The sequence below is a fragment of the Ictidomys tridecemlineatus genome, chromosome 4 (assembly GCF_052094955.1).
Source record: "Ictidomys tridecemlineatus isolate mIctTri1 chromosome 4, mIctTri1.hap1, whole genome shotgun sequence".
NCBI classification, from domain to species: Eukaryota; Metazoa; Chordata; class Mammalia; order Rodentia; family Sciuridae; genus Ictidomys; species Ictidomys tridecemlineatus.
In genome coordinates this window covers 75791984-75819849 of record NC_135480.1, presented here as the reverse complement: position 1 = coordinate 75819849, position 27866 = coordinate 75791984, and the positions used below count along the sequence as shown (strand labels likewise).

Genomic DNA, 27866 nt, shown 5'->3' with positions numbered 1-27866 from the left:
GACAGTGTCTTCCTAAATTGCCAAAACTGGCCTCAAACTTGTGATCTTTCTGTCTTAACCTCCAGAGTCACTGGGATTACTATGTGTGAGACACAGTGCTGGAATAGTACTAATAGCGTGACTTTTTTCCCGTTTAAATGATTATTTTCTTTTTTCCATTTAAAAATACTTTTTTTTGTTTCAAGCTAAGTTTTAATTTTGTTTTAACAGCAAGAATATGTTTGCATACACTTTGTTGTTGTTATGTAAATCATTATTTCATTTGGCTTATTCTTTATATTGGTAATAATTAGAGATTGGTATTCTTCCATAAAAGGGGAGATGAAACTGGGTCATGGTGTGTGTGTGTGTGTGTGTGTGTGTGTGTGTGTGTGTGTGTATCTCAAAAAGTTTGGGTTAGAAGAGTATTTTATATTTCTCATCTTTGTTTTTAAACAGTTAAGTATATTATCTCACAACTAATTGTCCAGAGAACGCAAATTAATGTAACTGTGTAGTGTGGTCTGGCAGCCTCAAAATCTTTTTCTTACTTGAATGAAAGGAGGAGTGAGTAAAAGTCTACAAAAGCTTGTGTTAATTAAGATATATCCTCTACTGGTAAAAAATCATGTTCAGATATCATCACATCATTAGTCAGCCCATCACAATATCACATTGCAGAAAAGCCTCTGATTCTTTTCAGTAGATTTAATAAAATTGTTCCAAGAAGCCCTGTGAAAGGACTGAACTCTAGCACTGGATACTTAAGAAGTAATTCAGCCTGCTGAAGAAACAGATCATCTAGCTTGACATCTAACTGCAAGAGAAGAAGTACCATTTTACAATTTTTGTTTTTTAACAAAGAAAAGGTCAATTTTTTTTGTAGTCTTTTCCCTGGAATCAGATGAAGAATGAAATGTAATTAAATATTTGATAGACAGAAATCTGAGAGACCAAAGAAGAACTAATATATGAACCATAAAAAATTATCAAAGTAATTTTTATCATTAATATTTATTCTCTCAAAGTAAAAAAATGAACAATCAATATAACTTCCTGAGATAAAACTAAATTTTTACATTTAGAAACTTGTGAGTACAATGACAAAAATAAAAAATTGAGAAAGGATGTAATTTCAAGGTACTATGTAAAATTTCTACTTATACATATGTGAAGGTTTCTTTTGACAAATAACTATTCAGGGGCTTTAGTTCTCATTCATTTCATGTTTTTTACATTATGATATTTAGATTAAAAGAGATTTCAAGTGTACTAATATTAGTTTTAGATTTTCTCACAGCTTGTGTTGCTATTATAAGTGATTTTTTTTAAAGATAGCTGTTTTTTACTATCTATAAAAAGTATGTTTGTTGTGCTTGTTTTTAATCTTAATAATATAATATATCCAGAGATTTTTTTCTCCAGGTTTTCAAGCAATTATCCGCAGATATTATGTAAAAAGAGACAGACTTATTGCTGGGGAAATGATTTTTTTGTGGTATGATTATATGAATCATTAATTCTGATATTTGTTTGCTTTTTAATAAGTTTGGGAATCTATTCAGTAAATCTTAATTTATACTTTTAGGTCCCAAGAATATCGTATTCAATATACCCATTTCACTGAATAGTTTCTTATTTGATATGTGAAGTTCTTATTTGCTCTTGGGGTTTAACTTCACTCTTCAAAAACTATTTTAGAAAAGGACTAAATAAGCAAAAAATGTAAATATAAGTAACTCATTTAGTGAGTACCGCAAAAATTGAGAAATGGACTGAAAAAAGCAAGGGCCATATATCATCAGAATTTATGAGTCACCTTATTGAAATGAATATTAGTTTATAGATTAAAGTATCAACATGTCAGTCCATAACAATTGATTTAAAAAATATGAACCCAAATTAAAAAGTAAGTATAAGTAAAGGAGAAATGATTCTGTTCTGAATCTCTAGACTTCAGAGTAAAACCATCTCTGTTTCTTGGATATTGTTATTTCTTCCCCAGATGTATTGTACAACAATCAGAGTGGCATAAACAAAAATCAGAGTGGAAGCCAGATAAATACTCTGATTTAATGTTTGAACAAATATGAAGATAGAATGTATGCTCTGTTTCTCAATAATACCTTGTAACCACTATGCTGACAAATAGTTAACATACAACTACTCAGTAACTGGAAAACAGCAATTGTCATTATGTGTACATTTTTAGTATTTGGTGGAAGTTGCTCACTTTTAGATAGGGATAAATTTATTGCAAGTAGGAGCTTTGGCTTTGCAGTCCACCTTGGTTTGACTGTAAAGGCTAAAGTACAGGTTCCCTTGATTTTTCTGTTTGATACACAACCAGTTAGTCTCTTCTAAGAGTCATGACGATTTACCTTGACATTTTTCTCTTTTAATGGAAGTTGGAAATTTTCCTTCAACAAATTTTTATTCAACAAATAGCATTTGAATACATATCAAATACTTTTCTGGTATGATGCTCAACTAGTAGAAGAGAGCAGTATGTAGAAAAATTTATACAATGATGAAATTAGAAGACTAAGCATAGACCAGGGGTGCAGAACAGGAGCACTGATTCCAAATTTGACAGGCAGAAAGAAAGTAATGGAGGCATCCAGGAAACCTTCCCATAAAGATGACTCTAGAGGTAATGAATACCTGGTCCTAAAATATGGGATCAGTGTTAGAATAGAGACTAATCTATGCAATGAAGATTAAGTATGCAATGTGTTTCCAGGGTAGCATGGAGGATTCTTCCTCCCTCCTTTACCCTTTGTTTTTCCTTTTCTCTCTTCATTCCCTCTTACCTCCTTCATTATGAGCTTCATATGCACTTAATTTTCTTATTTCAAACTTGATTCATGGTCTACTGTCATTATTTGACTCCTTTAGCCCTCATTCATTCATTCATATAAAATTAATACCTATGAAACATTAACAATTATTTATACCTACCTTTTTGCTTCTCTTCTATTTTATTTCTCTACCCCTTATAAAAGGTAAAAACTATCCTGAATTGTGTGCATCGTTTCTGTTTTTAATCATTTGCTTTGTTTCATATATAGCATACCTAAATACATTTCTTAGTCAGTTTTAACTCAATAAAACAGATTTCTTTTGAGAAAAAGGAAAAAGAAGTAACCTTTATAGCTTTGTTAGTAAAGGAGAAACACAGGGGACACTTATCCCAGAGGCTGTGATCTGCCCATCAGGGGAAATAGGGGGCTTTTGAAGAGGTGAGTCAAAGGCTACAGTCCAGGTGTTCTCATTCTGTAGTTGTAATTCACTTGTTAATTTGGGAGATAGTCATTTCTTAGAATTTCTGGTGCCATCCCCAAATCTGAATTACTACATTCCTCTTGTGGGTGTGTGCTCAAGGACAGATAAATGCCTAGAGTGGGGGAAAAATATAATCCTATTTTCCCTGAGATTAGTGAAGAGGAGGAAAAGAGAAGAAACATGTCCACTTAAAAAGCAAAGTGTAGTGACAGATCAGCAAAGGCATAAAGTGGACCATTGTTATGTTTCCCCGTTGTCAGTTTCTACATTCCCATTCTATGGAAAAATGAGTGAAGACATCTCCAAGCTCTTTCCTGCTGAAAGAGAGTGGAATGGAGTAAGTGACCTGAAGTCCTTGTTTTCAGATGGGACATGGAAAGTTAAGGAGTTTTAACATCAGGGCAGTTCATAGGTCCATAAACATGGTCACGGACTGTGTTTTGGTCATATTCTCCTGCCAGGTGTTTAAGATCAAGTTGGTCAAAACTGACTTTGTTCTTATCTACTCTTAGGGTCATCTGAGTGAGATTTCTCAGAGATCATTCTTGGGAACCTGTGGGAATCTTCTTGCCTCCTTTAGCCTGCCATCTGCCAGGATGGGTCAGGATTTTGCTTATTAGATGGTCTCCTTTTGAAGCATCAGGATGATACTCTTTCCAATGACCCTCGTCTTTTCGGAATGTGTACTTGTTGGCTTCCTGTTCTCTCTTTCTTTCCATTCCCCTGATCTGTACCAGAGTAGCAAGGCCCTTCGAGGGGTTCTGTCAAACTTTTTGAGATTTACCTTCCACAAACCATCTACAACTTACTTTGACAGTCTAAAACTTTTTCCATCCTTAGTTTTGTCCTCTTTTTAATCTTGGACTTAAAACTTTATCATGTTTCTTTAATCTTCTAATTTTCTACACTAAAATATATTACCATACATAAAACTTTCTTCTATATCTTTTGTAGTTTCAAAACATTTCTTAAATTTATATTCTGAAATAATTCATATGAAAGTTATCTGTGCATTTAATTCACACAACAAATTTCATCACAGGAGAGATTGAATAATCCTTTTTCTTCAGGTTTGCATTCAAAAGGTTGGATATTTTTGAGCCTGGCCTGTCTTTCTTATCATTATCACAATGCTATCAAGTTTCAGTGAGATCCCCACTGTCAATTATATCTAGAGGCTTCTTTCAGACCTTTTTCTTACAGTAGGCATATTGATAGTCAATGGAGGAGGCCCTTTCCATCCTTTTTTTAAATTTTTTTAAGGCTTCCTTGAAGATCCCTTTGTAGACGCTGCCTGTAAAATATGGGTTGGTTTTAGTTTCTGCTTGGAGTATTTTTATTTTTTATTTTTATTTTCTGGGTGCAGTTGCTTATCCTGTCATTCTCCTCATGCATTTAGTTTTATGGGATACTGTCACAGCAGGAATTGCTCTGTGTTCCAGTGTTGAACATATTCTGTCCAAATGGGGTATCCTGTCAGATCTTAAAAGAGGTAACCATTCTTATCCCCAGGTTGTAAACTAATAGAGCTAGAGCCTACTGCCACATTCTTTGTGGCCAGCAGCCTTCACAACTCCACCCTACCCCATTGGCAAAAGGGGCTATAAGGTAGGACAGTGGCCACTCCTCCTTGCCCATTTTTCTATAGCCCGGGAAGCTTTTCTGGGATTTCTTTTTTTTTTTTTTTTTTTTTGCAGCCCAGGGTAGGTGTCCCTTAGCCACAGAGAGATGATCTATAGCTTCCTGGGGCCAGTCTGAGAAACAGTACTGGGACTGCCTGCACAGGGTTGAAAGGATTTAAATTTTTCTTAACCCTTTTTTCTAGTGTACTCCTATCTTTGCATACCAGAGGCAGTGCCTTTTGCACCCTCAACTTAGTTTTTGACCGTTCAGACTTCTTATTGTGTAATTGCATAGACACCTATACAGACAGAATCTCTTCCATTTACTTAACTTCTGACACAGGAACTCCAAATAAGAGATTTTATAATAATCCAGAAAACCATTCAAAGACCAGATCCTTACAGTAAAACATCTTTGTTTGTTTTTTAGATAAGCTTACATCTATAGGTGGCCTATAAATCTTGGCCAATCAAGATTTTTCCCCAAGAGACCACCTATAGGATCAAACACAGCATTTCCTATATCTTAAAGTACTAGTAACAGATATATAAAAAAATAAATAAATAAATAAACAATGAGAGTAGTTACTAAACCTAAGGACAACAACCAAAAGCAGACCAGAAGGGAGTAAAAATTCCTAGGTTCTTGATTCCCTCTTAACCATGATTCCTACATTGGCACTTCACAGGTGTCTCCACAGAGGGATCCAATGTTCCCATGAAGAGGCACCAGTGTATGGAATTAAGAGCCTCAGCATACACACCAAGGGAATTATCAAGTGGCCAAGGGGATCATGACTTTACAGTTTTGTTTCCTTTTTCTCAAAGTGGACCTAAATGTAGCAGCCTGAATCATTCAGAAAGAGAAGAAGGGAGTTCCCTGATGCAAAAGGAGCTTAAGCAGTTGCTAGGACATTTCTCAATTCATTTCTTTACTCACAGGAGCCTTGAGGCTTCCCGCCCCACGCCCCCCCACCCAGGCATTTGCTCCAAAGAAACTTATCCACCTAAATCTCTAGCAGTTGGCTCTCAACAAGTTCTCCAGCCACCTTGCATTCTCAGCATGGAAATGGGGTTCCTTGGAGAATCACTAGTGTCCAAAAGAACTAGAGTATGACTGCTCCTGTGTCCTCTGGGTTGCCAATTTGTTACTGAAAGCTCAGTCCTTGTCCCCAATGTCAATCCAATAATGAGGTTTTAAGCAAAAGAAAAAAAAAACTAAAAATGATATTTGATATTTTTCGCACTTGCTATTATGTTAGTATGATTCACTATGTTTTTATTTGTAAACATTCAGTTTCACTTCAAGTTGTATTCCTTTGTATGAGTATAGCACAAATTGTCCATTCCTGTTTCAATGGGCAATTGAGTCATTTCCATTTTTGTTGTCTTGAACAGTGCTGTCATAAATGTCTTCTTACTTGTTGCCAAAGACACATATGAAAGTTTGTACACTATATATATCTTGGAATGTAACTATTGGGCCATAATGTATGGAAAAGTTAAACTTAAAAGATAATGCTGAATTGTTTTGCAAACATTTACAATTTGCACGCCTACTATTAATGTTTGAAAGCTTATTTAATCCCCATTCTAACCCTTGGTCTTATGAGACTAATTTCTGACAATGGAATGCCATGTAATGTGAAAGCTACCTAATGGTGTGTGACTTTAATTCACATTGCCAAGGTTAGTAATGAGATTGTGCATCTCTTGGTATGTTTATTGACTATATGTGTTTTCTCTAACCTTTCAATTATAAACCTTTATTAGTCTATAATAATGAATACTTTCTATTTTTGTATTTGCAGGGACTGCATTATTCTAATCACTGTATGTGTATATACATATATAGTGCACTATAGACTGCACTAATCTAATCACTATATATATATATATATATATATATATATATATATATATAGTTATTGAAGAGAAATTAACATACCCTTTATTATATAAAATGATGGGTAAAATTCAAATAAAAGACATACAATCAAAATATCTTAATAAAACAATAGAAAGTAATCTTATTTTGAAATTATTTTTGATACTTTTATTTCTTCATAGCTTGATATTTATTTTTCTTTTGACAGAAAGATTTCGAGATTTACTACTGCCTCCATCAAGTCAAGACTCTGAGATTGTGCCCTTCATTCAGTCTAGAAATTATCCCAAGTAAGAACCAGAAGTTTACTGGGTATGGAGAAGGGAAGGGCCACTGGGAGACATTTGGGCAAGCAAAGACAAAATGTAAATTTTTCCAGTATTTTGAAAAATCCTGGGTAATCTCACTTAACCTACAAGGGCATCTTCTGCACTACAGTGTCTTGAGACCCTCATAGATGGTTTAGAGAAGAAACAGCTGCTTCCAAGGGCAACCCAGCTGTGACAGGGAAATTTCTGCCAAGTGTAGGCATTAAGCTCTCTGCATCAGATCTGGTCTTGCTTCTTTTTTGCTTGATACTGTGTCAATGGGACAGACATTTTGGGGGTGATCCCACATCTGTTTTCCTATTTTCTGTCCTTAAAATGTGAGAATTCATTCATATTGTAACAATTGTTTTTCAAAATAATTAAGTTAGATGTGATTTTAATGATTTCTACATATTTCTCTTGACCATCTTTATTACTGGGGCAAATGAAATCTTCCAACCCTTCTTATCTGAGACGGATCTTTTTTTCTCTCATATGCTGCAAGTGTATTTATTGGTTGAAGGGATATGACTTCATCCTCCTGAAAGATAAGGAAGTGCCAGGCCTTTTATTACACATCCTCTTTCCTAGAGGCTGATGGATGCTGGAATCTTGATCCTTCCTGTGGAATCTTGGAACACCTTCTGTGAGTTTCTGCTTCTCTTTACTAGCTAGTATGCAACAAACTAAAGAATGATGAAACCTGTTTATGAAATATTAAAGGAGGTCACCAAGTTAAAGAATCAGTTTGCAATATAAATCCCCTCTCAAACTAATCACTATAATGCATGACTCATTCCTTGACTCAACTTTATTTTCTGAGGGAAATTTTCTTCAACTATTTAGCTTTGATAACACAATTCTAGTAACAAAAATAAATATAGCAAATTCTCCATTTTAGTTGCTAGTGCCATTTATTATGCATCTTTTCAAACACTAATCCAAGCTTAATCTTTTGCTGTAAACCTCTAATCCCCTTATAGTACACAGGGACATGCACATGCATGAATATCCTTGCATATATTGTTCTTCAGGTATAGATTGACGGGAGTATGAATGTGCCTGAAGTGATCACATGTGACTATCAGTATTTTTACATATGGCTCCTGTTTGCAGAAGCTGATGATGTGCCTACTCTTCTCCCTCCTAGGCTCACTGCCTGTCATCTTTGCTTGAAGAGGAAGTCACAATGGTTTCTCTGATGATAATCTATTTGGTGCTGTGTGTCTTCATTTCCTTAACTGTACTGGCCTGCATGTATCCTTCTTGTCTTAGATTACTTTGCTGATAAAGTCTTAGTCAGGTGGGACTTCTATAACAAGTCACCATAGATTGAGTATCTTAAACAACAGGAATTTATTTCCCACAGTTCTGGAGGCTAGAAGTGTAAGCTCAAAGTGTTGACAGATCAGTTGGCTAGAGGGGGTGCTCTTCTTGGTTTACAGATGGCTGTCTTCAAGGTATCCTTACACATTAATTCCATCCTAATGTCCTATTTATCTTCCAAATGTTTCATTTTCATATACCATCACATTAGGGCTTCAGACTATGAATTTTAAGGAGACACATATTTTCAGTCCATAGCAAATAATTATGCTTTAATTATTATCAGATACTGTGTAGCAACGCTTCTTCAGTGCATATCTTTTGGGGACAGATATTTGTTTTGGCACATGTAAATTAAAAGAACAAAAGTCATCAACTGATATCATACACACTATCTCATGGCAAGGAAGAACATAGACTCTATGACAGATTGCAGTAGCATCTGGCTGGTCCCAGGGCAACCTACTGCCTTTGTGTTTCAGTTATACCTACATGGAATGGTGTTGAAGAAAACAGCTAACACTCAGGGGTGTTATGAAGAATCAATGAATAAATATAAAATACTTAGAACCAAGCTTGGCATGTAGCAAATTCTCCATTTTAGTTGCTAGTGCCATTTATTATTCACTAAAAATTTTATACATTGAATAAACTAGATTTGCATGTTTCTATACACCTTGGGAAAATAGGTTATCCATTGATTTGAAGGAAGTTCTATCTCAGGATAATTTTGTCATACTTCTCTGATTAATATGTGGGGAGGAACTAGGATTGGATATTTTTAAATTATCCCTAGAGGTTAACATGAGGCACTGTTTTACTAACCACTTGCCGTTTTTATGAACTTCATTTTTCTGAAAGCATGTCAATTAAAAGTTTCTGAATCTGCATGATATTTATATGAATGATTCTGGATTAAATACAGTTTACTTAAATTATAAAACATTAAGTGTTTTCCTCTTTCCACTCAGTGTCTAGTTTGACAGTAGAATTCTAGGAGGTGTAAGTAAGACAAAAGGTATTAGAATTCTGTCTCTCTGTGCTTTGGCAAGGGTGTATTGAATTGTCCAAGGAAGAGTAAGGGATCAAAGAGTCCAGGCATGTAAGGGATGTTGAGTAAAAGAGGAGAGAGTTGTGGTAAGGGCCAAAGGGATAAGAATGTATGGGCAGAGATTTGTGTGTATCTAGACCTGATTAGTGATTATCTGTGGGTTTAAATGCTCTTATTTTTTCAATTATGTTCTCTCTAACATATACTCTGATTTTTTCATTATTGCAGATAACTGAAAGTCAATGAATTTTTTTAAATTTGACAAAAAACTTTCTGGAAAATCAAAAATTTAGTCAGACAATTAGAATTTGTTTCTTTCATTCATGACATAGTATCCCTATTTACATTGAGATTTCCCCCTCACTTTTCTGGTTGTTTTACTGATTCATTAGATAAAGATTCTATTATAAAGAATAGAATCAACTAATATATAGTTTAGGCAGTAGTTTGTCACATGCTATGTAATGTCAGAGAGTTAATTTTTTAGAGTAAAACCTCAATATAGACTCACAGCTCACTAGTGAATGTAGGCTATGATAATATGGATTTGGGGTAGGATTTCTAAGTAGTCAACATAGTACCTCTATAATCTTTAGAATCTTGTTATCAAGAGAAATATAACAAATAATGAAATATTGAAAAGTGTACCTTTTATTAGTTGAAAAATGCTAAAGAAAAGCAAAAGTGAAGTTCCTGAAATGTGTGTGTGTGTGTGTGTGTGTGTGTGTGTGAAACAGAGAGAGAGAGAGAGAGAGAGAGAGAGAGAGAGAGAGACAGACAGACAGACAGACAGACAGTGAAGGAGAGAAAGTTTAAGGAAAGACCATTTAAAAAGTACTACCTGCAGTGGTTATGAGAAACATTGTACTAAAACATAATAGTGTGCATTTATCATGTTTTTATTTTCATGAGCTCTCAATGACCTATTTCGAAAGCCTGGGACATCTCTCTCTCTCATCAGGATGTAATGGTAGACAGAAATTGCTCTGTGAAAATTCTCAAGAGCATGAATGTCACAAGGAGACAGATGTGTAGAAGAAAATAAAGAATGTGTACTTAATACAAAATGCATGTTGATGATTTCTAGATTGGGAGAAAGAGATGAGAGAGTAACAAGTTTTACTGCTTATTCTTAGTGGATTTAGATTTATAATCTATTTAGAATAGAGGATGGTTATAAAATATCCTTATAAATGCAGCATGGATCTGTAATGTGGTTGAGGATTTTGGCTGTAATTTTATTCACAAATGACATGCAACACTTTTGGCAATTAAGCCATTAAAATATGACCCAATAGTTCTGGAAGGTTTAATCAAAGAATGTAAAAAAAATACCACTGTGAAAATACAGGAATAAAATATTCCTACTTTGTTCTTATAATGATCAAGTTCTCTGAACTGCCTAATATCAGAACTGTTTTGAGAAGAATATCATTTATTATAAAATTCAGAGCAGTTCTTTGATTCAGTTCGTTGCCAAAAAACAGCTTTGATTGTTTGGAAAATAAAAATAGTGCCCCAGCCCAATCTCATTTTCAATTGGCCGCTTCAAAATGCCTTCAACTGGTAATGTTGGGTAATATCCTTAAACTGGACAGATGCCAATGACATTTCCAGATTTCATTTGTTCTCCAAATTATCTTACTTTTCCTTCCCTAACAAAGTTTTAAATTCCACTTCTATAAACCCTCATGGTCTCTTCAGTAATTTTTGTTAAATAATCTTCTTTTTAATTAGTTTTTTAAATGGCTTTTAAAAGTTATATATGACAATAAGATTCATTTTGACATAAAAGCATGAAATATAATTTATTATCATTACATTCCCAGTATACATAACTTTAATGCACTTTTACTTAGCTAAGTTACTCTCATTTATAATAATAAATAAATAACAATGATACATACAGAATATAGTACATGCCAGGAATTGTGATATGTGCATTATTTCACTTAATTGTTATCATCTTACTATGACTTAGGTGGAATTATTTTCCCAGTTTTACAGATTAGAGGGCTGAGATTCAAGTAAGTAAATACCTTACCCAAAGTACAGCTAGTTCTTAAACCCAGATCTGTTTGCCCCCAGATCATCTTTACTTCTGTATGCTACCCCATTCATTCATGCACCCATCCTTCCATTCATTCACTCATCAAATATTTGTTGATAAGTTACCATGTTCCAGAATTAGTCACAATTATTCAGGACACAAAAGTGATTAGGGCATAATATGTGGCTTTGAAGCACTTAGAGTCCAGTGGGGAAAAACAGAGAAGTTCAGTTGGTAAGTTACTACTATAATGTAGACCTACAGGTAGAGAAATGCACTATATTCTATTCGAAGAGAACAGAAATTCTCCACCTAATTTATATTAAATTTTATTTTCTCCTTGAGTTAAATTGACCAAATCATGAGGGTATTTTTAAAAGACAAAACTAAGAGCATGTGAGATCATGGAAGTGCATGGGCCATTGAGGGATTGCCTCTAACTGCCTGATGATAGCATATATGTGTTTATACACATATGTACATATATGCCGCAGTCTGGCTGGGCATAAATCAGGAGCCACTTGTCAAAAGAAACGAACTTTATTTTTAGAACCACACACGCCAAACAAAACCACTCCTCAGGAAAATCCGTCAGAGCCCAACTGCCACCACCGGCTTCCCACAATCCTCTCTCCCAACCGCAAGCCTCTCCACCTCCCACAATCCTCCTGCTCTTGAGGCCAATTGGCTGGGTCACGTGGACGGAGCCAAAAAAATCCCCCAATGAGCAGCTCTGTGGTCTGAAAGGGCAGAGAAACAGCCCAATGAGCATCACCACAGAGGAGCCAATCAGCTAGATGTTGCTGGGGCCGCTGTGAGCCAATCATCAGCTGGCAGTCTGAAAAGGCAGGGGAAACAGCTCAATGAGCATCTCCAATGAGCATCACCACAGAGGAGCCAATCAGCTAGATGTTGCTGGGGCCGCTGTGAGCCAATCATCAGCCAGCAGCTGGGAGTTTGCTGGCAGCTGGAAGTTTGCTGGGGCTCCTTCGGCTGTGGCTCTCTACACATATACATACACGCACATGCACTCAAGGGGTGAAATCATAAAGAGAAATGTAGACAGAGGCCAGTTCATGAAGGTCCTAGGCTGCAATTTAAAGTAAATTTAGATTTTGTTGCAAAGATTAGGGAGAACCTTGAAAGGATTTTAAGCAAATAGGAAATATAATTAGATCTACATTTTCATAGATTTATCACAGAGCCACAGAGGAACCCAAGGCACCACAGGGGGCCAGTATATTCACTAGCTGGCAATTTTATTCGGATAGAAAGCAATAAAAGATGCATGCTCTCATAATAGTAAAATGGACATTCAGATTGGTGTCTTAGGATGTCAGGAGGCACAATTAACAGAATGTCAGAAAGGAGCCCTTTTTAGTGTGTACCTGCCCTGTGAGGTGGGGTTATTTGGCTAGTATCCACAAGCACGGTTACTCATAAAGGTCTGCATAATAGAGTTTTCTTTTTTTAAGTTTCATCCTTCATTAAAAGATTACTGTCTCTTCTTATCCCTAAATTCAGTTTTTTTTTTGTACTAGTTGATATTCCAATAACTAGCTCATGAGAGAACTAAAAATGGTAGTATTCTGACTCAGTGTGTGGAATGTAAATAGGTGGTTTCCCAATGCAATTGATACTTGCAAGAATAGGGAAGTAAGATGTCAGAAAGAAGCTAGTCTCAGAAGCTAGTGAGTTGCAGCCCTTGTGCTGCTGCTCACAAATCAGAACTGGAAAGCAAGGAAGATCACTTTAGTTGAACGATTCTACAAAATCTGAAGCACTAATGAGGTTGTCAAGATTCTGCTTCAGAGCTTAGTGTGAGGTTAATGTCAAGCAACAAAGATACATTATTGCTGAGTGACAGAGTAACTCTTTACTGACTCAGATGAGTTGGTTCCAGATGGGCCATACTGAAGCCATAGCTGGATTAGGTGGTGGAGAAGTATGAGCAAGCTGGAGAGGTGAACTTTCTAGTGAATAAGTTCAGCATGTGCAATTCTCCATGAGTTCTGTGAGAGTCATTTACTTTTCTGGTTCTGCCCCTACCTGAATAATCAGCTATTATACATCTTTCAGACTCGGTTGATTTTAGTTTTAGGGAATTTTTAGTTTGGAAGTTTTGTTGTGTTTTTGAGTCACAGATTGTCAGATGAGAGAGAAAGTGTCCTGAAGTTCTTCCTTTGTCAAAAGTATTAATTCTTGAGCTGAGGATATAGCTTAGTGGTAGGGGACCTGCCTAGCATGTGCGAAGCTTGGGGTTCAATCTCCAGCACTTAAAAATAATAATAGTAAAAGAAAAATTTCAAAATTCCCATTTTAATGTCCCTGGATAGAAATAGTGTCCATTTAATCAAAAGTGATTTATAACTTCAAAACCATTTTAAGCTCTGGACAAGTGGAAAACTATTAAACTATGATTTCAGAAACAAATATATGTATCACCCTTTGTACCACCTCACCTCTACCAGCAATCTCATCTGGGATGGCATTAGATATACAAACCTCAGACTTTAGACATACTCACTTGGAAAGATTTTATTTTCCTGTAAAATTATTCTGTGGATTAGGAGAGAGGAAGTATGCAGAATAAGCAGTACAGGTCTGGATAAAATAAATTAAATGTTCAATGAAGAATATCTGCAATGTTTATACCTTATTTTTTTGTTTCTGAGGTAGTTCTCAGTTTTTTTTTAATTAAAGAACTCTGAAATAAAAGCTTATCAGAAAAAAATACAAGAGAATCAAATATTTTCCTAACAATTATATATTTATGTTAAGTTGATGTAGATAAATTTGAACAGTTTATTATTAGTAAGAGTATCTAATATTTTTAAATGTTTGATAGAGCTAGTCTCCATGGTAAAGGCTTATTAGGTATATTTGCATTTGTTTACATAAAATAGAAACATAGCTTGAAAATGTTGGGGTTTGATTTTTCTCATGTAACAAAAAGTATGAAGATAAGTAGTGGCTCGTGTTGGTACAGTGTCAGCAGATTATATCTGAGGTATCTACAGTTAATGACTACAAGATAACTCCTTCAGCTTCTGTCAGTATGTCCTCCTCCAAGCAGAAGAAGCAGCAGGAACAGAGGCATAAAAGGTACACAGAAGAGTTGGCCTTGCTCTGAAGAAGTTTCCCAGAAACCTGACACCAGATTTCTTTCAATCTAACCAACCGGAAATGTGTTTCATGGATATCACCATTTGCAAGAAAGGGTAGGAAACACCTACCCCCCCTTTTTTTTTCTTAAGTGGATATATTACTATAAACTCCCAAATTGGAAGTTTTATGGAACAGATGTTTTAAAGTAAACAATTTAAAAAATATCTGTTTAACACATTTTCCAAATTGATTTGACAATGACATGCTTTTCCTCGCTTTGCTGTTCTTTGGAATTCCTTTTGGGAAATACTGGTATAATCATTATCTAATTTTAAAAATAAGGGTATTCCCTTAAAATTATGACTACCTTACTCCTCAGATATCTAAATAAATTCTATTTTAATTTATTATGTTATTAGGGTGTTTGGGAGGAGTCTGTAACAAGCATTGAAATATAGGATTTTATGAACTACTGATTAGACATTTATCTTTTTAATATAGTTCAATTAACTATATTTATCATAGCTGATGAATTTCTAACTTGAGAGAAGTTCTGATATAAATGGTCAATCAATTCAGTCTTGGTCAATGATACAATTGAACCAATTTAGAAAATATTAATGAATTCTACTTTCAAGGACAAAACATTATGAAAAATTGTAAAATGGTGGACTTGGGAAGAAAATATCTTCCTTAGAATTTTCATATGCCCATAATCCTTTGAGGAATATTTTAATTGGTTTTGTTTTAATATTTATTTTTAGTTGTAGTTGGACACAATACCTTTATTTTATTTATTTATTTTTATGTGATTCTGAGGATTAAACCAAGGGCCTCACATGTGGCAGGCAAGCTCTCTACCTCTGAGCCACAACCGCACTCCCTAATTGGCTTTAAAATAAAAATTTAAAATCTCAAGTTGATCTCATCTCATATTGCTGCAAGACTGAATAGCTAGCTGCCTTTAATTTCTATAATCTTGTTACATACATGAGAATAGTAATAAGTTCTTTTAAAAAGACTAGGATAAAGTCACTGCTCATAAATTTAAAGTAATGTACTTTGCATATTAGTCAAGATAAATATGTAAAAATGGTTTTTAAGTTATTTTTGTTTCTCTTTCTGACTTCCTTAAAAAAGTAGGTGTTGCCAAGTAGTCAACTACTAGTAATTTCATGCTCATTCTTCCTCCAAGAAAATAAAAATGTTCTTACCTTGTGCAAAAATGTAGAATGGTAGTTACCAGTGGTTGGAAAGGGTAACAAAGAGAAAAGAATGAGGAAATGTTGATCATTGAGTACTAAGTTATAGGTAGATAGAACTTTTGATGTACTATTGCATTGTAAGGTGAATATAGTTATCATTGTAGGGTGACTATAGTTATTATAGTAAAAACATTATAAAGAAATTATAAATGTTTGAGGATATGGATATGTTTATCCTGATTTAAACGTTGTATAATATATACATGTTCAAAACATCTCATAGTACCTGACTAGTGCTTAACAATTTTTGTTTTAAGGTATTGGTTAAAAAAAATTTAAAAAGCATTTGAAATAAAGAACAGCTGATTCTCTAAGATCACTGAAACCAAATTCCACACTAGAGTTCTTGTCTCACTCTGAACTTAGTCTATTTCTTATATTCATATGGGGTCTCTCAGATGGTTCAATGGTATACAGTAGACACTCATTAGTATCACTAATGAAAAACATTTGATATTTGTGTGCCCTTTGTGTTTCTTAGCAGGTTTTTTTTGTGTGTATATGTGTGTGTGTGTGTGTGTGTGATTACTTCTCCTTGACCCTTTTATGATGAAGGAAATCATTATACAAGGACAAGTAATTTGTTTGTGATCCCACTCCTATTAAATGGACAGAACTCCAAGTTCTCATCTCCTTGTCCAAAGTTATTTCAAAATACCAGAGAATCAGAGAATAGCTATGTGGGGACTGGGGAAGGTGTTTTGGTTGGAAAGTAGACAAGTAGAATAGAGATTTTCTTTTTCTTTCTTTCTTCCTTCCTTTTTTCTTTCTTTCTTTCTTATGATTCCTCTCATTTTTTGTTGGTTAGGTAGTAAAGCAAAAAAAAAAAAAGAAAAAAGAAAGTTTTCATCTCTTAGAAGATCAACACATTAAAGCAATTTTTTTTTTGTCCTTCATCCTACTTAATGTGGTTTTCAGATGAAGATGCAAAAACTTCTGCAGGGCAGATATGATTTCATTTTTATTTCTGAATCAAAAATAGTGTTCTCATGTTACCATCATATTAGCCAAATAAGTCAAATTCAGAAGGTCAAGAGTCATTTATTTTGTCTCATATGAAGAAGCTAGAGAGGAAAAAGGATAAGAAAGGTGGAGGTGGGTCTCCTAAAATATCAAAGGGAGATCAGTAGAAGAAAGGGAGCTGGGGTAAGAGAAAGGAAGTGAGAGGAGAAGTGCTAGGGAGTGATAATGGTCAAATTATATCCTTCTATTGTATATTGTGTGCATATACAAATATGTAGCAACAAATCCCATCATATGTACAACTGTAATGCACCAATAAAAATGTGGAAAAAATAGTGTCATACAAATAATTGGTTACAAAGTACATGTTTACTGGTAAACTATAAAATGTGGATTAAATGGATATAATAAGTATTGTACATATTGTAATTACGTGACCTATCAACATTTACTAATGTGCTGCTATATTTAGAGTACTACATTAAGTTTATCAACTTTGATTATTATTTCTTGAGATAAAAGAGATAAATAAAATATTTAGTCCCTGGGATTAAACCCACTGAGACATATTCCCAGTCTTTTTTATTTTATTTTATTTTTGAGAATGGATAACTAAGTTGCTTAGGACCTTGCTAAGTTGCTGAGGCTGGCTTTGAACTTATGAGCCTCTATTCTCCTGCTTGAACCTCCCAAGCTTCTGGGATTACAGGTATGCAGTACCACAACCTCTATCTATCTATCTATCTATCTATCTATCTATCTATCTATCTATCTATCTATGTTTTAAAGTGGTTCTCTTCAAAGTTTCCCTTTAAGACATGCATTAGTCATGATGGTCTAAGTTCTGCTAAAGTAGTTAGTTAAACTTGAAGTATCCCTGAAAATGTGGAGAAACACTAAACAGATTTATTTCTGGCTCATGCACTGTCTTCTGTCAGTCTAGTAGCTCTCTAGAATAGCACCATTTGAGTGATGGCTCAGAGATTCAGTCTGTTTCTCTCTTCTGGTTCAACTCATGACTGTTAGTTCCCATGGAAGGAAAATAATGTTTTCCTGCCTCATTCTGAAAATAACAAGTAGTGCTTCCAGTCACCCTGATCAGAACTAGACACATGACCCAATCTTACCACAGAAGCCGGGGGAGTGTTGTCTCCTAAGTGGAAGAGAGAAAATCAGCAGCAAAACTGGTAGAAACATGTCATAGAGCTCTGAGTTCAAAGAAATGTCCATCAATTTATTTAATAAATATTTCCAAGCACTTAACTGTTGAACCTAAAGATGCATAATCTCAATGGATCTACTATTGCAGTGACTCCTAACCATAAATGACATGTGGATCATAATACATATAAATTTACTTTTTTGAAAAGTTACTAATTTCTGGAAAGTTGTTTTTATAAAGGAAACAAGGATATAAAATAGCAATGTATTATACAAATAAGTGTTTATCTTAATTTTATATGAAGATGTCTGGAACTGGGTAGTCCACAGAAAACATGGTGATTCTGCATTCATCAAAGATTACTATTTAGATGATAAAGTTAACATCCCAGACACCAGGGAGGAAGACAGATGGAGGAATAAAGAGATGAAAGCTCTGGTTAAGACATCTTCTTAAAAGAGGATTTCCCATTTGTTGCATTTGCACCTCCATTGTGTACCACATTAGCCCAAACACAGCCATGCAGTCAAAACAGATGAATGGAATCTGAGAAATGTAGTGTTATGGCTGGGGATTTTACTTCCTGGAATAAAATTAATATTCTATTACTAAGAAAGGGAATATGAGTATTAAATAAATAATTAGCAATTTCTTTTGCAGACAAATGGGGGTTTCTCTTGCAGACATACACATGAACATACATATACACACATTTGAATACATAAACACAAGAAGAGTAAGTATAGTTCCTTTGTGATTGTTCAGAAGCAGTTTTCGATTCTTTACCTTCTTCATGTGATTTTTCTATTTATATAGTAAATGTTTTAAGGTCTCCTATGGGCCTCCATTAATGGAAATACTATTGAACTTAGACATTGTAAATTGGTATTTTAATTTAGTCAAATATAGTAATATAATATTACCAGAACTTTGTCTGATGCTGCATGATCATATTTACATTTCTTTACACTTAAAACTAATTTTAACTCATAAAAAGTATGCTTATAAACAAATATGTTTTAATATCAACAGTTCATACACAACCTTTTTTACTCCTTTAGGTTATGAGAATCTATTAGAAATAATGAAATAAACACCGAGTCATTGAAATGCCTAGATATTGGACTCAGCATGCTTGTTTGATACATGTCGTGGAAAATTATTTTCATTTTTCCAAACTTTGTCTGCATTTTCCACAGGCTGTACATTGATGGTCCATTTGGAAGTCCATTTGAAGAATCTCTGAACTATGAAGTTAGCCTCTGTGTGGCTGGAGGCATTGGAGTAACTCCATTTGCATCGATACTCAACACCTTGCTGTATGTCATTTTGATCCATTTTATCAGTTTAAATAGAGAACTTCCAATATTTTAGACATTTTCTTGTTTAGCATGAAATACTTCCATACAGATTTTTTTCTACTCATATTTCAAGGAATTCTACTAATTAAGGGAAAGGATAATTCAGTGGTTCTCAACATGTGGTCTGTAGCTCCCAGCATATTCCTTGTAAAAATAAGTCAATATCACAGGTATTCCTTCCTCTGTCCTTTTACTTTTAAAAGTTATTCACTACATTCTTCATCACTGGTAAGTGGCATTACTCATTCATTCAATCAACAAATATTTTTGAATACCCATGTGCCCAATTGATCTTACCAGGTACTGGGTACACAGCAACGAGTGGAAGTGGAGTCTCTGCACTTAAAAAGCTTACATTTAAGTTGAACAAGTGAAAAATAAACCAATGAGAAAACCATAAAGAGAACTATTTCAGAAAATGTTAGAATTATGAAAAAAGTTTAATAGAATATAGAAATGAAGAACAGAACCTAGTGTAGAATTATGGTCAGGAAAAACTTTTATGAGAAGATGACACATAAACACATCATTCATTGGTTTATTACTTAGCAAATTGACAACAGACTGAAGAAAAGAAATTTCAAAGGTGAGACTGTCTAACTAGGAAATAATCTTCCAGTATTTTACTTCTAGGATTATAAGCAAAAGTTAACTAATTAACCTGAAAACACAATGTGACAGCAGGAAGTCACGTTCAAATCTATCCTATTCACTTTTCAAGTAAATACAATTTGCATTAAAAGTATGTTTTATGAAGCAATGAAAAATAATAAGCCAGAGTGATGTGTTTGAATGGTATTTTATTTCTAGATGTAATTTCAGTATTTTTTTGGAGGATCATACAAAAATAACCATATTCCAAGCCAGAAACCATTTGTTTCTGACAACACATTGCAAGTTATTTGGATACTTCATGTTATGAAAAAGGAAGAACATTTTCTTAACCTCCAGTCTACTTCATAGTTATAAGTAGGAAACCAGACTTGGAATAAAGAGTTGCTGGAACACATTACATAGTACGTGGTTGTGAAATCTCTTTCTTTAATGATTATTAAGAATGGGATAAACAACCAAATTTCTGGAATGCTTTAGGCTCATTTTGCCAGGAATCCAGGGCAAGACCAAGTGAACTTTGGACTCCTGTTCAGTGATAGTATTCACTGAAAATAGAGGAGTTGTTTTTCTAAGATTTGGGGGAAAATATTATTTTGATCCAAGAGTTTAGAGTATGAACTCAAATGGAAACAGGTGATATGCATATGATATTCAATGGCATAAACACTCAGATTAATGATATATGCCATGACTTTGAGTCAGTACATTGTGAATTGCATTTATTTGAGAGTAATGGTGATGTATCAGATAATGGAATTTAAATGACTGATTTTTCTATTGGTTGCTTGCTATAGTGAAAAGCAGATTTTCAAGAATGCAAGGATTCTGTAATTTGTTTTGTAATCCTAATAACTACCATGTTGTATTATTTTAAAGGGATGACTGGAAACCATACAAGCTTAGAAGACTGTATTTTATTTGGGTATGCAGAGATATCCAGTCCTTCTGTTGGTTTGCAGATTTACTCTGTATGTTGTATAACAAGGTAACAATAGCATTTTTTTTTGGTTTTTCAATTTTTCATTAAAAATAGTACTTTTGTTTCATATTACAAAAGCAAGAAATACTTGCTATAGGATAAGCAAAAATTCTCTTAAACCTAAACAAAATCAGAGATAAAATCTGTTAACAATTAGGTACACTTCATTTTAGATATGTGTGTTTGTATGTGTAGGTATCTGTGACATACTTTAACTTAGAAACATTCATTTCCATTATTAACATAAGATGTTTAACAGATGTGTTTGCATATGGCTGGGGGTGGTAAGGGAGACTGGGGAGACTGATGGGGAGGAACATCAGCAGGCTCTTGCATGCTCTTGCATATTCGATTGTTGTTTCGGAAAGCTTTTATTCCTCATCTTCATCTTGAGTACAAAGACCATTACAAAACTTATTGATATGCTATCCAGAACCTCAAAAATTTCAAATACTAACTTTTTAAAAGAGGTAAAAGTAAGAATTCTTCACTTATTCTACTTATAACATTTTTAATTACCTATTGTTTCTTTTATGTTTATTCAGATTATACAAGTGATATACATACACGTCTTTGCTGCAGATATTTCAAACAATTCAGATAAAGTAAAATCTTTCACTAAACTTTCCTTACCCAATGTATATAATCAGTTATTTTATGAGTGTTCTCTCATATTCTTTATATTTTTATTCAAATTGGGTTTTTTTGGATTTTTTATTGGTTCTTGGTATGTCTTGAATTTTTTTAATATTAATAAAACACAGAGCCACCTCATTCTTTTACTGCAGTAGAAAATTTCATGGCATGGAATTATATCATTTATTTAACAATTTCCTAATGTTGTGTATTTACTTCTGTTTTATAATGAGTATAGCAGTGGACTTTATTGCTCATGCCTGTGTGCATGTAGTCATTTATTTAGTCAGTCATGCTATCATTCAAAAAACATTTATTAATCACTTACCATGAGTCAGGAACTATTTTAGGAGCTGGAGTTATGTCAGATAAGAAAATAAAACCAAGTTTCTGATCTTGTGGGGTTTATAGTCTTAACTAAAAAAACTATGCCCTAAACCATATATATATGTCATTAGAGGGCATGTTTTCATCTTCACTTATATTGTGCATTCAAGAATGAGAATGCCCACCTAACAAAATGCTCTTGCATAGAGACCTGAGTGGAGGGAACAAGCACGCTAGTCATGTATCTTGTGTAGCACAAGGAGGAGCAAATTTGAGGCAGAGGAGTGTAACTGCATAGGTAAGAGCACTGATGCAATAGCATGCTTGATGTGATGGAGGAAGAAAGGAGGTCTGTGTGCATGAAGCAAGAACAAGAATGTGGGAGAGGTGATTGGAAAGATGGTGTATGTGCTTTTCTGGGGAAAGATAGATAATAGAAGGCTTTTGAACTTTTTGTAAAGAAAGAGAGAGAAAGAGATAGATAGATATGGATGGATTCTATAAATATAATGAGAAGAGTAGAAAACAGGGAATTCAACTGATACTTGTACATGAATGTTCATAAAGCATTATCACAATAGCTGAAAGATGAAAACAACCCAAGTGTTCATTGACTAATGAATGGACAAAGAGAGTGGGAAATGCATACAATGGAATATTAATTAGCATTAAAAAGGAAGGAACCCCTGCCACAATGCTACAGATGGATGGACCGTGAAGGCTAACTGAAGTTAGCCGGATACAAAAGGGCAAATATTTTTCAATTCCATTTTTACGAAGAGGTACATATAGTAGTTTAATTCATAGTGACTTAAAGTAGAATGGTGGTCTAGAGTCTGTGGGAAGAGGAAAATGGGAAATTGCTGGTTCTCATTTTTTCCAGACTACTTCTTTTTTCAGGTATATTTTTTGCTTCATATATATTTTATAAATGGAAATCTAGTGCTAAATAGTTAAAAATAATAAGAAAAAAATGTCTTTTAAAAAATTTTTGTTTTACTTTTCCTAACATGTATATCCCATAACACTATTATCTTTTCTTCAATGAAAATTATATTCTTAAGGAGTAAATTCATGGATAAAATAAGACATAATTGAAAAGTATTTAGGGGATTATGAAAATTATATTTAACATAGTAGTTTCTGTATCTGTAAAGCTAAAGAATTATTTCTTTCCACCACCTTCATCAAACCTAATTATTACCAGTAGGTCAGGAGGATTTGTGAATGTAAGAATCTGTCTCCTGTCCTTCTACGTACATATCTACCTATCATTTTCTTATAAATATTTGCATTGATAACCAAGTTATATGTTAAGTCATAGACTCACATATATTACAATAGAAGAAAATCTGAATGTATGTGAGGAAGTTTAATAAGTCTATTCATTTTTATGTCTCAGTTTTGGCAAGAGAACAGACCTGACTATGTCAACATCCAGCTGTACCTCAGTCAAACAGATGGGATACAGGTATGTGGTTGGATGTTATTGTTAATTAAACAAGCCTCTTGATAGTTAAAGATTTACTGTAGGAACTGTGCTGGATGAATACTTCTGCAGGTGGCTGAAGCAGAAGTTTCCTAGAGAAAGACCTCATTTGAAATACATCCAGGAAACTCATGGCCTGTCCTTGAAATCAGCCCTTTTGCCTTTCACTCACCCTACTCACAGCAGGCTAGAGCAGACCTGTTGATTCCGTCTCTCCCCACTTCAATATTGCTTCATATTCACTATCTCTGGAGACTGGGCAAAAAATGAATAGCCTTGAGGTTTTGTTTTTGTTTTTGTATTCATAGAGGGGAGGTTTATGTAGAGAATTATTATGAGTTCATACAAATTAGACATAGTTCATTCCAAGGAAAACTAAAAAATAGAATAAAATAGCTATCATGCATTGCTTATTTACAATGTGGCCACCATGCTAAGAATTTTCCATATATTATCTTTTGTAATCCTAAGAGGTTTGGGAAGTAGATATTTCCCTGTTTTTCAGATAAAGGAACTATTATTTAGAGATGACATTGAACAGCTACATGGGGTGATAAATCTTGGAAATGCTTTCCCAGATTTTTATTACAATATTTTCTATCATACATTTTCACAATATTTTGAATAAAAATATGAAGGCTTGTCAGTTACCTCAAAACTATTCTAATCAGATTTCTACTGTACTTGATATGTAAAAGTATTTCATTTTATCATACATATGAAGCAAGTCAGCATCATTTTTTCCTCATGTCATAATTATTTAAGATACAAAGAAAATTTACACTTTGTGCTTAGTTTGTCTGCCTGGAACTCAGACACTTTCTCCTGGCTTCTCACTTCACTCTGACTCTTCACTATCTATTCAGATCCAATATTTCTTTAATTACAGAAACTAGCCCATTACTATCATTTGTTGATAGAGCCAAGATTTGTAGCTCTGCTGTCTTAGGCTATTTTGGCTAAGAATATTTCCCCAAATGCATGATGACAATTGGTAGTAATTTACTCATAATGAATCAAATGTGAGTAGCGTATTTATGGACAGACATTCAGTGAAGTTTAGATGCTGAGTCTTTTTGAGAGTGAGTGAGCAATTAAAATGCATTCTTTATTTTATCTGTGTTTTTTTTTTTAAGGAAGCAACTAACTGAAGTCTAGGAAAATAAATCACATGTAAAAATGGTATTCATGGAGATAATGGATTTTGAAGGAAATGATACTATGAAATGATTGTGCTTAATAGGTTGCCATATGATACTTATATTCTTCATATCACAGCAATTTTGTAGGAAGATAGAGAGCACCAGCAGAGCTGATGTAAGAAAACAGTCATTTATTCACATCTGAAGATAATTTAAAATATAGTGCTTCTTTTTTGGCAGAAGATAATTGGAGACAAATATCAAGCACTGAATTCAAGACTTTTTATTGGACGTCCTCGGTGGAAACTTATATTTGATGAGATAGCAAAATGTAACAGGGGGTAAGTGCTATATCTCAGAAAATTTGACATGTGGCTAGTGATTACATCAAAATATTCCAAAACTATTACATGAAGTATTTAAAAATGACTCAGCAATAAGTTTAAAATTATAACAATTTAAATACTCTGTTAGAATCAGAGGAGGAAGCAAGACAGGGATAACTCTATATCAGTAATGTCAAATAATTACATTTTGACTTAGAAACAGTCAATAAAGGAATTTTTTGAACTAGACTCTTCTACATACTTTTAAATATGTGTAGACTCATATTAAAATGAGTGTTTATACCCACAGCATATATCTGATAAGCATGGGGAAAGTTTTTAAAAATCATGTTGGCTAACAAGGGAATTTCACCAAAAAAAATCTCACAATGAATGTTCTTAAAAGTTAAATTTTTGTACTTTATAATAAGAATGAATGATTAAAAAAAAAGCTTTCCTAGTAATATGAAGACTCTAAACTAGAAGTATTTTCATGCCTAATTTTTCTTCTTGGAAACTATAATTCTATCAAGCATCTTAGCATTAAGGGAAAGGATTTTGAAAATTGTATGCCAACTCACACCTTTTGAAGCTTACATTTAAACAGTTGCATTATAAATTTAAATAGTTTCAAATAATATAGTTTCTAACAAAATGCAGATATTGATATTTTACAATTAAAGTAATCCCTTTAAATATATCCACTAGAATATAAATATAATAAATACTTGATAACAGCCTCATTTATTATAGTGATATGCAATCAAATTCTTTATTAGCAATTGGAAAGTTTTATATATTTTTCCCCTTTGAACTTGTATTTTTATTCTATTAACTCACAGAAATGTACTGAAATTCAACATATTTTTACATTTGGATTGATCACATATTTACTGCTGCAACAATAATGCATGGATATTGAAAGTTTCACTTTTAAAATCTCATGTGAAAATAATATCCGTCCAGTGTTAATTTTTTCTTCTGACTTTGAGTAATCATTATAATTATTAGTATGTTTTGTTGTTTAACATAGACATCTTCTGAGAAGTGTATCATTAGGCAATTTCATCATTGTGCAAACATCACACACATCACATCAGAGTGTGTGTACATAAATCAAGATGGTGTACTCTAAAGCATACCTAGCCTATTAGTATATATTCATATAGTATACATCTCTATGTATTTCTATCTATCTATCTGTCTATATATCTATTTACAATAAATCTATTTTCCCCAGAGCCATGATGAACAGAACAATGTCAGATTAAATCACACACAAAATGATGTGATCAAGAGTCACAATAAACAGATTTATGAGGCTGCCACTGTTGTAATGCAGCATACTGTTTTTTTTAAGAGAGAGAGAGAGAGAGAGAGAGAGAGAGAGAGAGAGAGAGAGAGAGAATTTCTTTTAATATTTATTTTTTAGTTTTCAGTGGACACAACATCTTTATGTGGTGCTGAGGATCGAACCCAGCGCCCCGTGCATGCCAGGCAAGCGAGCTACTGCTTGAGCCACATCCCCAGCCCCCAGAGTACTGTATTATAGTACTTTTTTCTTAGTAGTACACTCCAAAATAACAATAAAAAGTATAATACAGTAAATCCATAAGCCAATAACATAGTTGTTATTATCAAGTATTATATACTGTGTATAATTGTATATACCACACTTTAATACAACTGGCAATACTTCAAGTTTATACCAGCATCACCACAAACACATAAGTAACTCATTGTGCTATGACATGACAGCTCTGAAGTCACTAGGTGATAGGGATTATTATATTTCTATTATGATCTTATGAAGCCATCATACATTATACATAGTAGACAAAAATGTCATTAAAATTTCATTATTCATTATCATTATTTCATTATTAAAATTACACATTACAATGTGTAAATGTAGCCAAATAGTTCATAATAATCTCTTTCTTCTCCTCTTTTCCTTTACTGCTGTTAGGAATTGAACTTAGGGCTGCACTTGTGCTTGGCAACCATTCTACCCTTGAGCTACATCCCTGTCCCTTTTAGAAGTTTTATTTGAAATGGAGTCTTGCAAAATTGCCCAGGCTGATCTGGAACTTGTGATCTTACTTCCTCAGCCTCCCTAGTAGCTGAGATTATAGGCATGTACCATAAGACCAGGCACAACTCATAATTTTAAAATATATTTTAACAAACATCAAAAGGATAGTTGGATATAAATGCATGGACCAATTTATTGGAAAGTTTTAAAGAGGCCCCCTTAATTTATGAATTCGTGGATGAATATTATTTATTGAAAGGATCACTGACTCAAGATGATCCGATTCCACCCTCAGAGATTTTGTTTTAGAAATTATGAATACAGCCTAAGAAGAATCATTTTAAAAGAATTAAAGTCAACCATGTGGTTCAGGTTGTATCTATGTTTGACATCATTTCTGTAGCACTTCTCTTTCCTTGATGAAGTAATTTTGGGGATGAAGCGAAAAGCATTATTTACAAAGCAGGGATGCTTTGCAATATTCATGCTCCTTGTAAAGGTGAATACAGAAAAATATATATTGGCCTCATTTTTGCTATGTTCCTTTCCTGGTATCTCCTCCCTGAGGTGTGATAATCTTGTACTCATCTAACACTTACTGTGAACCATAAACATGTTCCTCTTTAATGAACCTCTGACCAACATTCTTTTATAGTTTTCATAGTATATTGTTGAAAACTTCAACATTTTCTTTTATTCATTTCTACAGCTGAAGTCCAAGACAAGAGAGGATAATTTACAGGAAATTAGGTTGGGATTATTGGTTTCTTTGGTTAATTTGTAAGAATTCTTATTTCTTATGCCTTTCATGTTTTGAAGCAGTCTTTATTTTTATTTGGTGGTTTATTATTTTTCTTGAAACAGCAGGGCTTGTTTAAGAGTAAATGTGTACCATCTACTGTTGACATTTTGTACAGCTCTTCGCTTTGTGTTTGGGCTCTGGGGCAGG

At 33.8% G+C, this 27866-nt stretch overlaps 1 protein-coding gene across 8 annotated transcripts in view; it reads left to right on the top strand.

Annotated features, from left to right (window-relative positions):
• The window catches only part of Nox4 (NADPH oxidase 4), a 271262-nt gene that overhangs the window by 128304 nt on the left and 115092 nt on the right, over positions 1–27866 (top strand). For 5 of the 8 annotated variants that reach the window (XM_078046845.1, XM_078046846.1, XM_005339204.3 and 2 more), the window contains 5 exons: positions 6983–7064; positions 19207–19326; positions 20860–20968; positions 23328–23396; positions 24797–24897. In XM_078046845.1, coding sequence (XP_077902971.1) covers positions 6983–7064; positions 19207–19326; positions 20860–20968; positions 23328–23396; positions 24797–24897 — 481 coding nt within the window. Of the gene's footprint in view, positions 1–6982; positions 7065–19206; positions 19327–20859; positions 20969–23327; positions 23397–24692; positions 24898–27866 lie in introns of those variants that run through there. The other 3 variants (XM_078046850.1, XM_078046847.1, XM_078046848.1) reach the window with 3 other exon arrangements.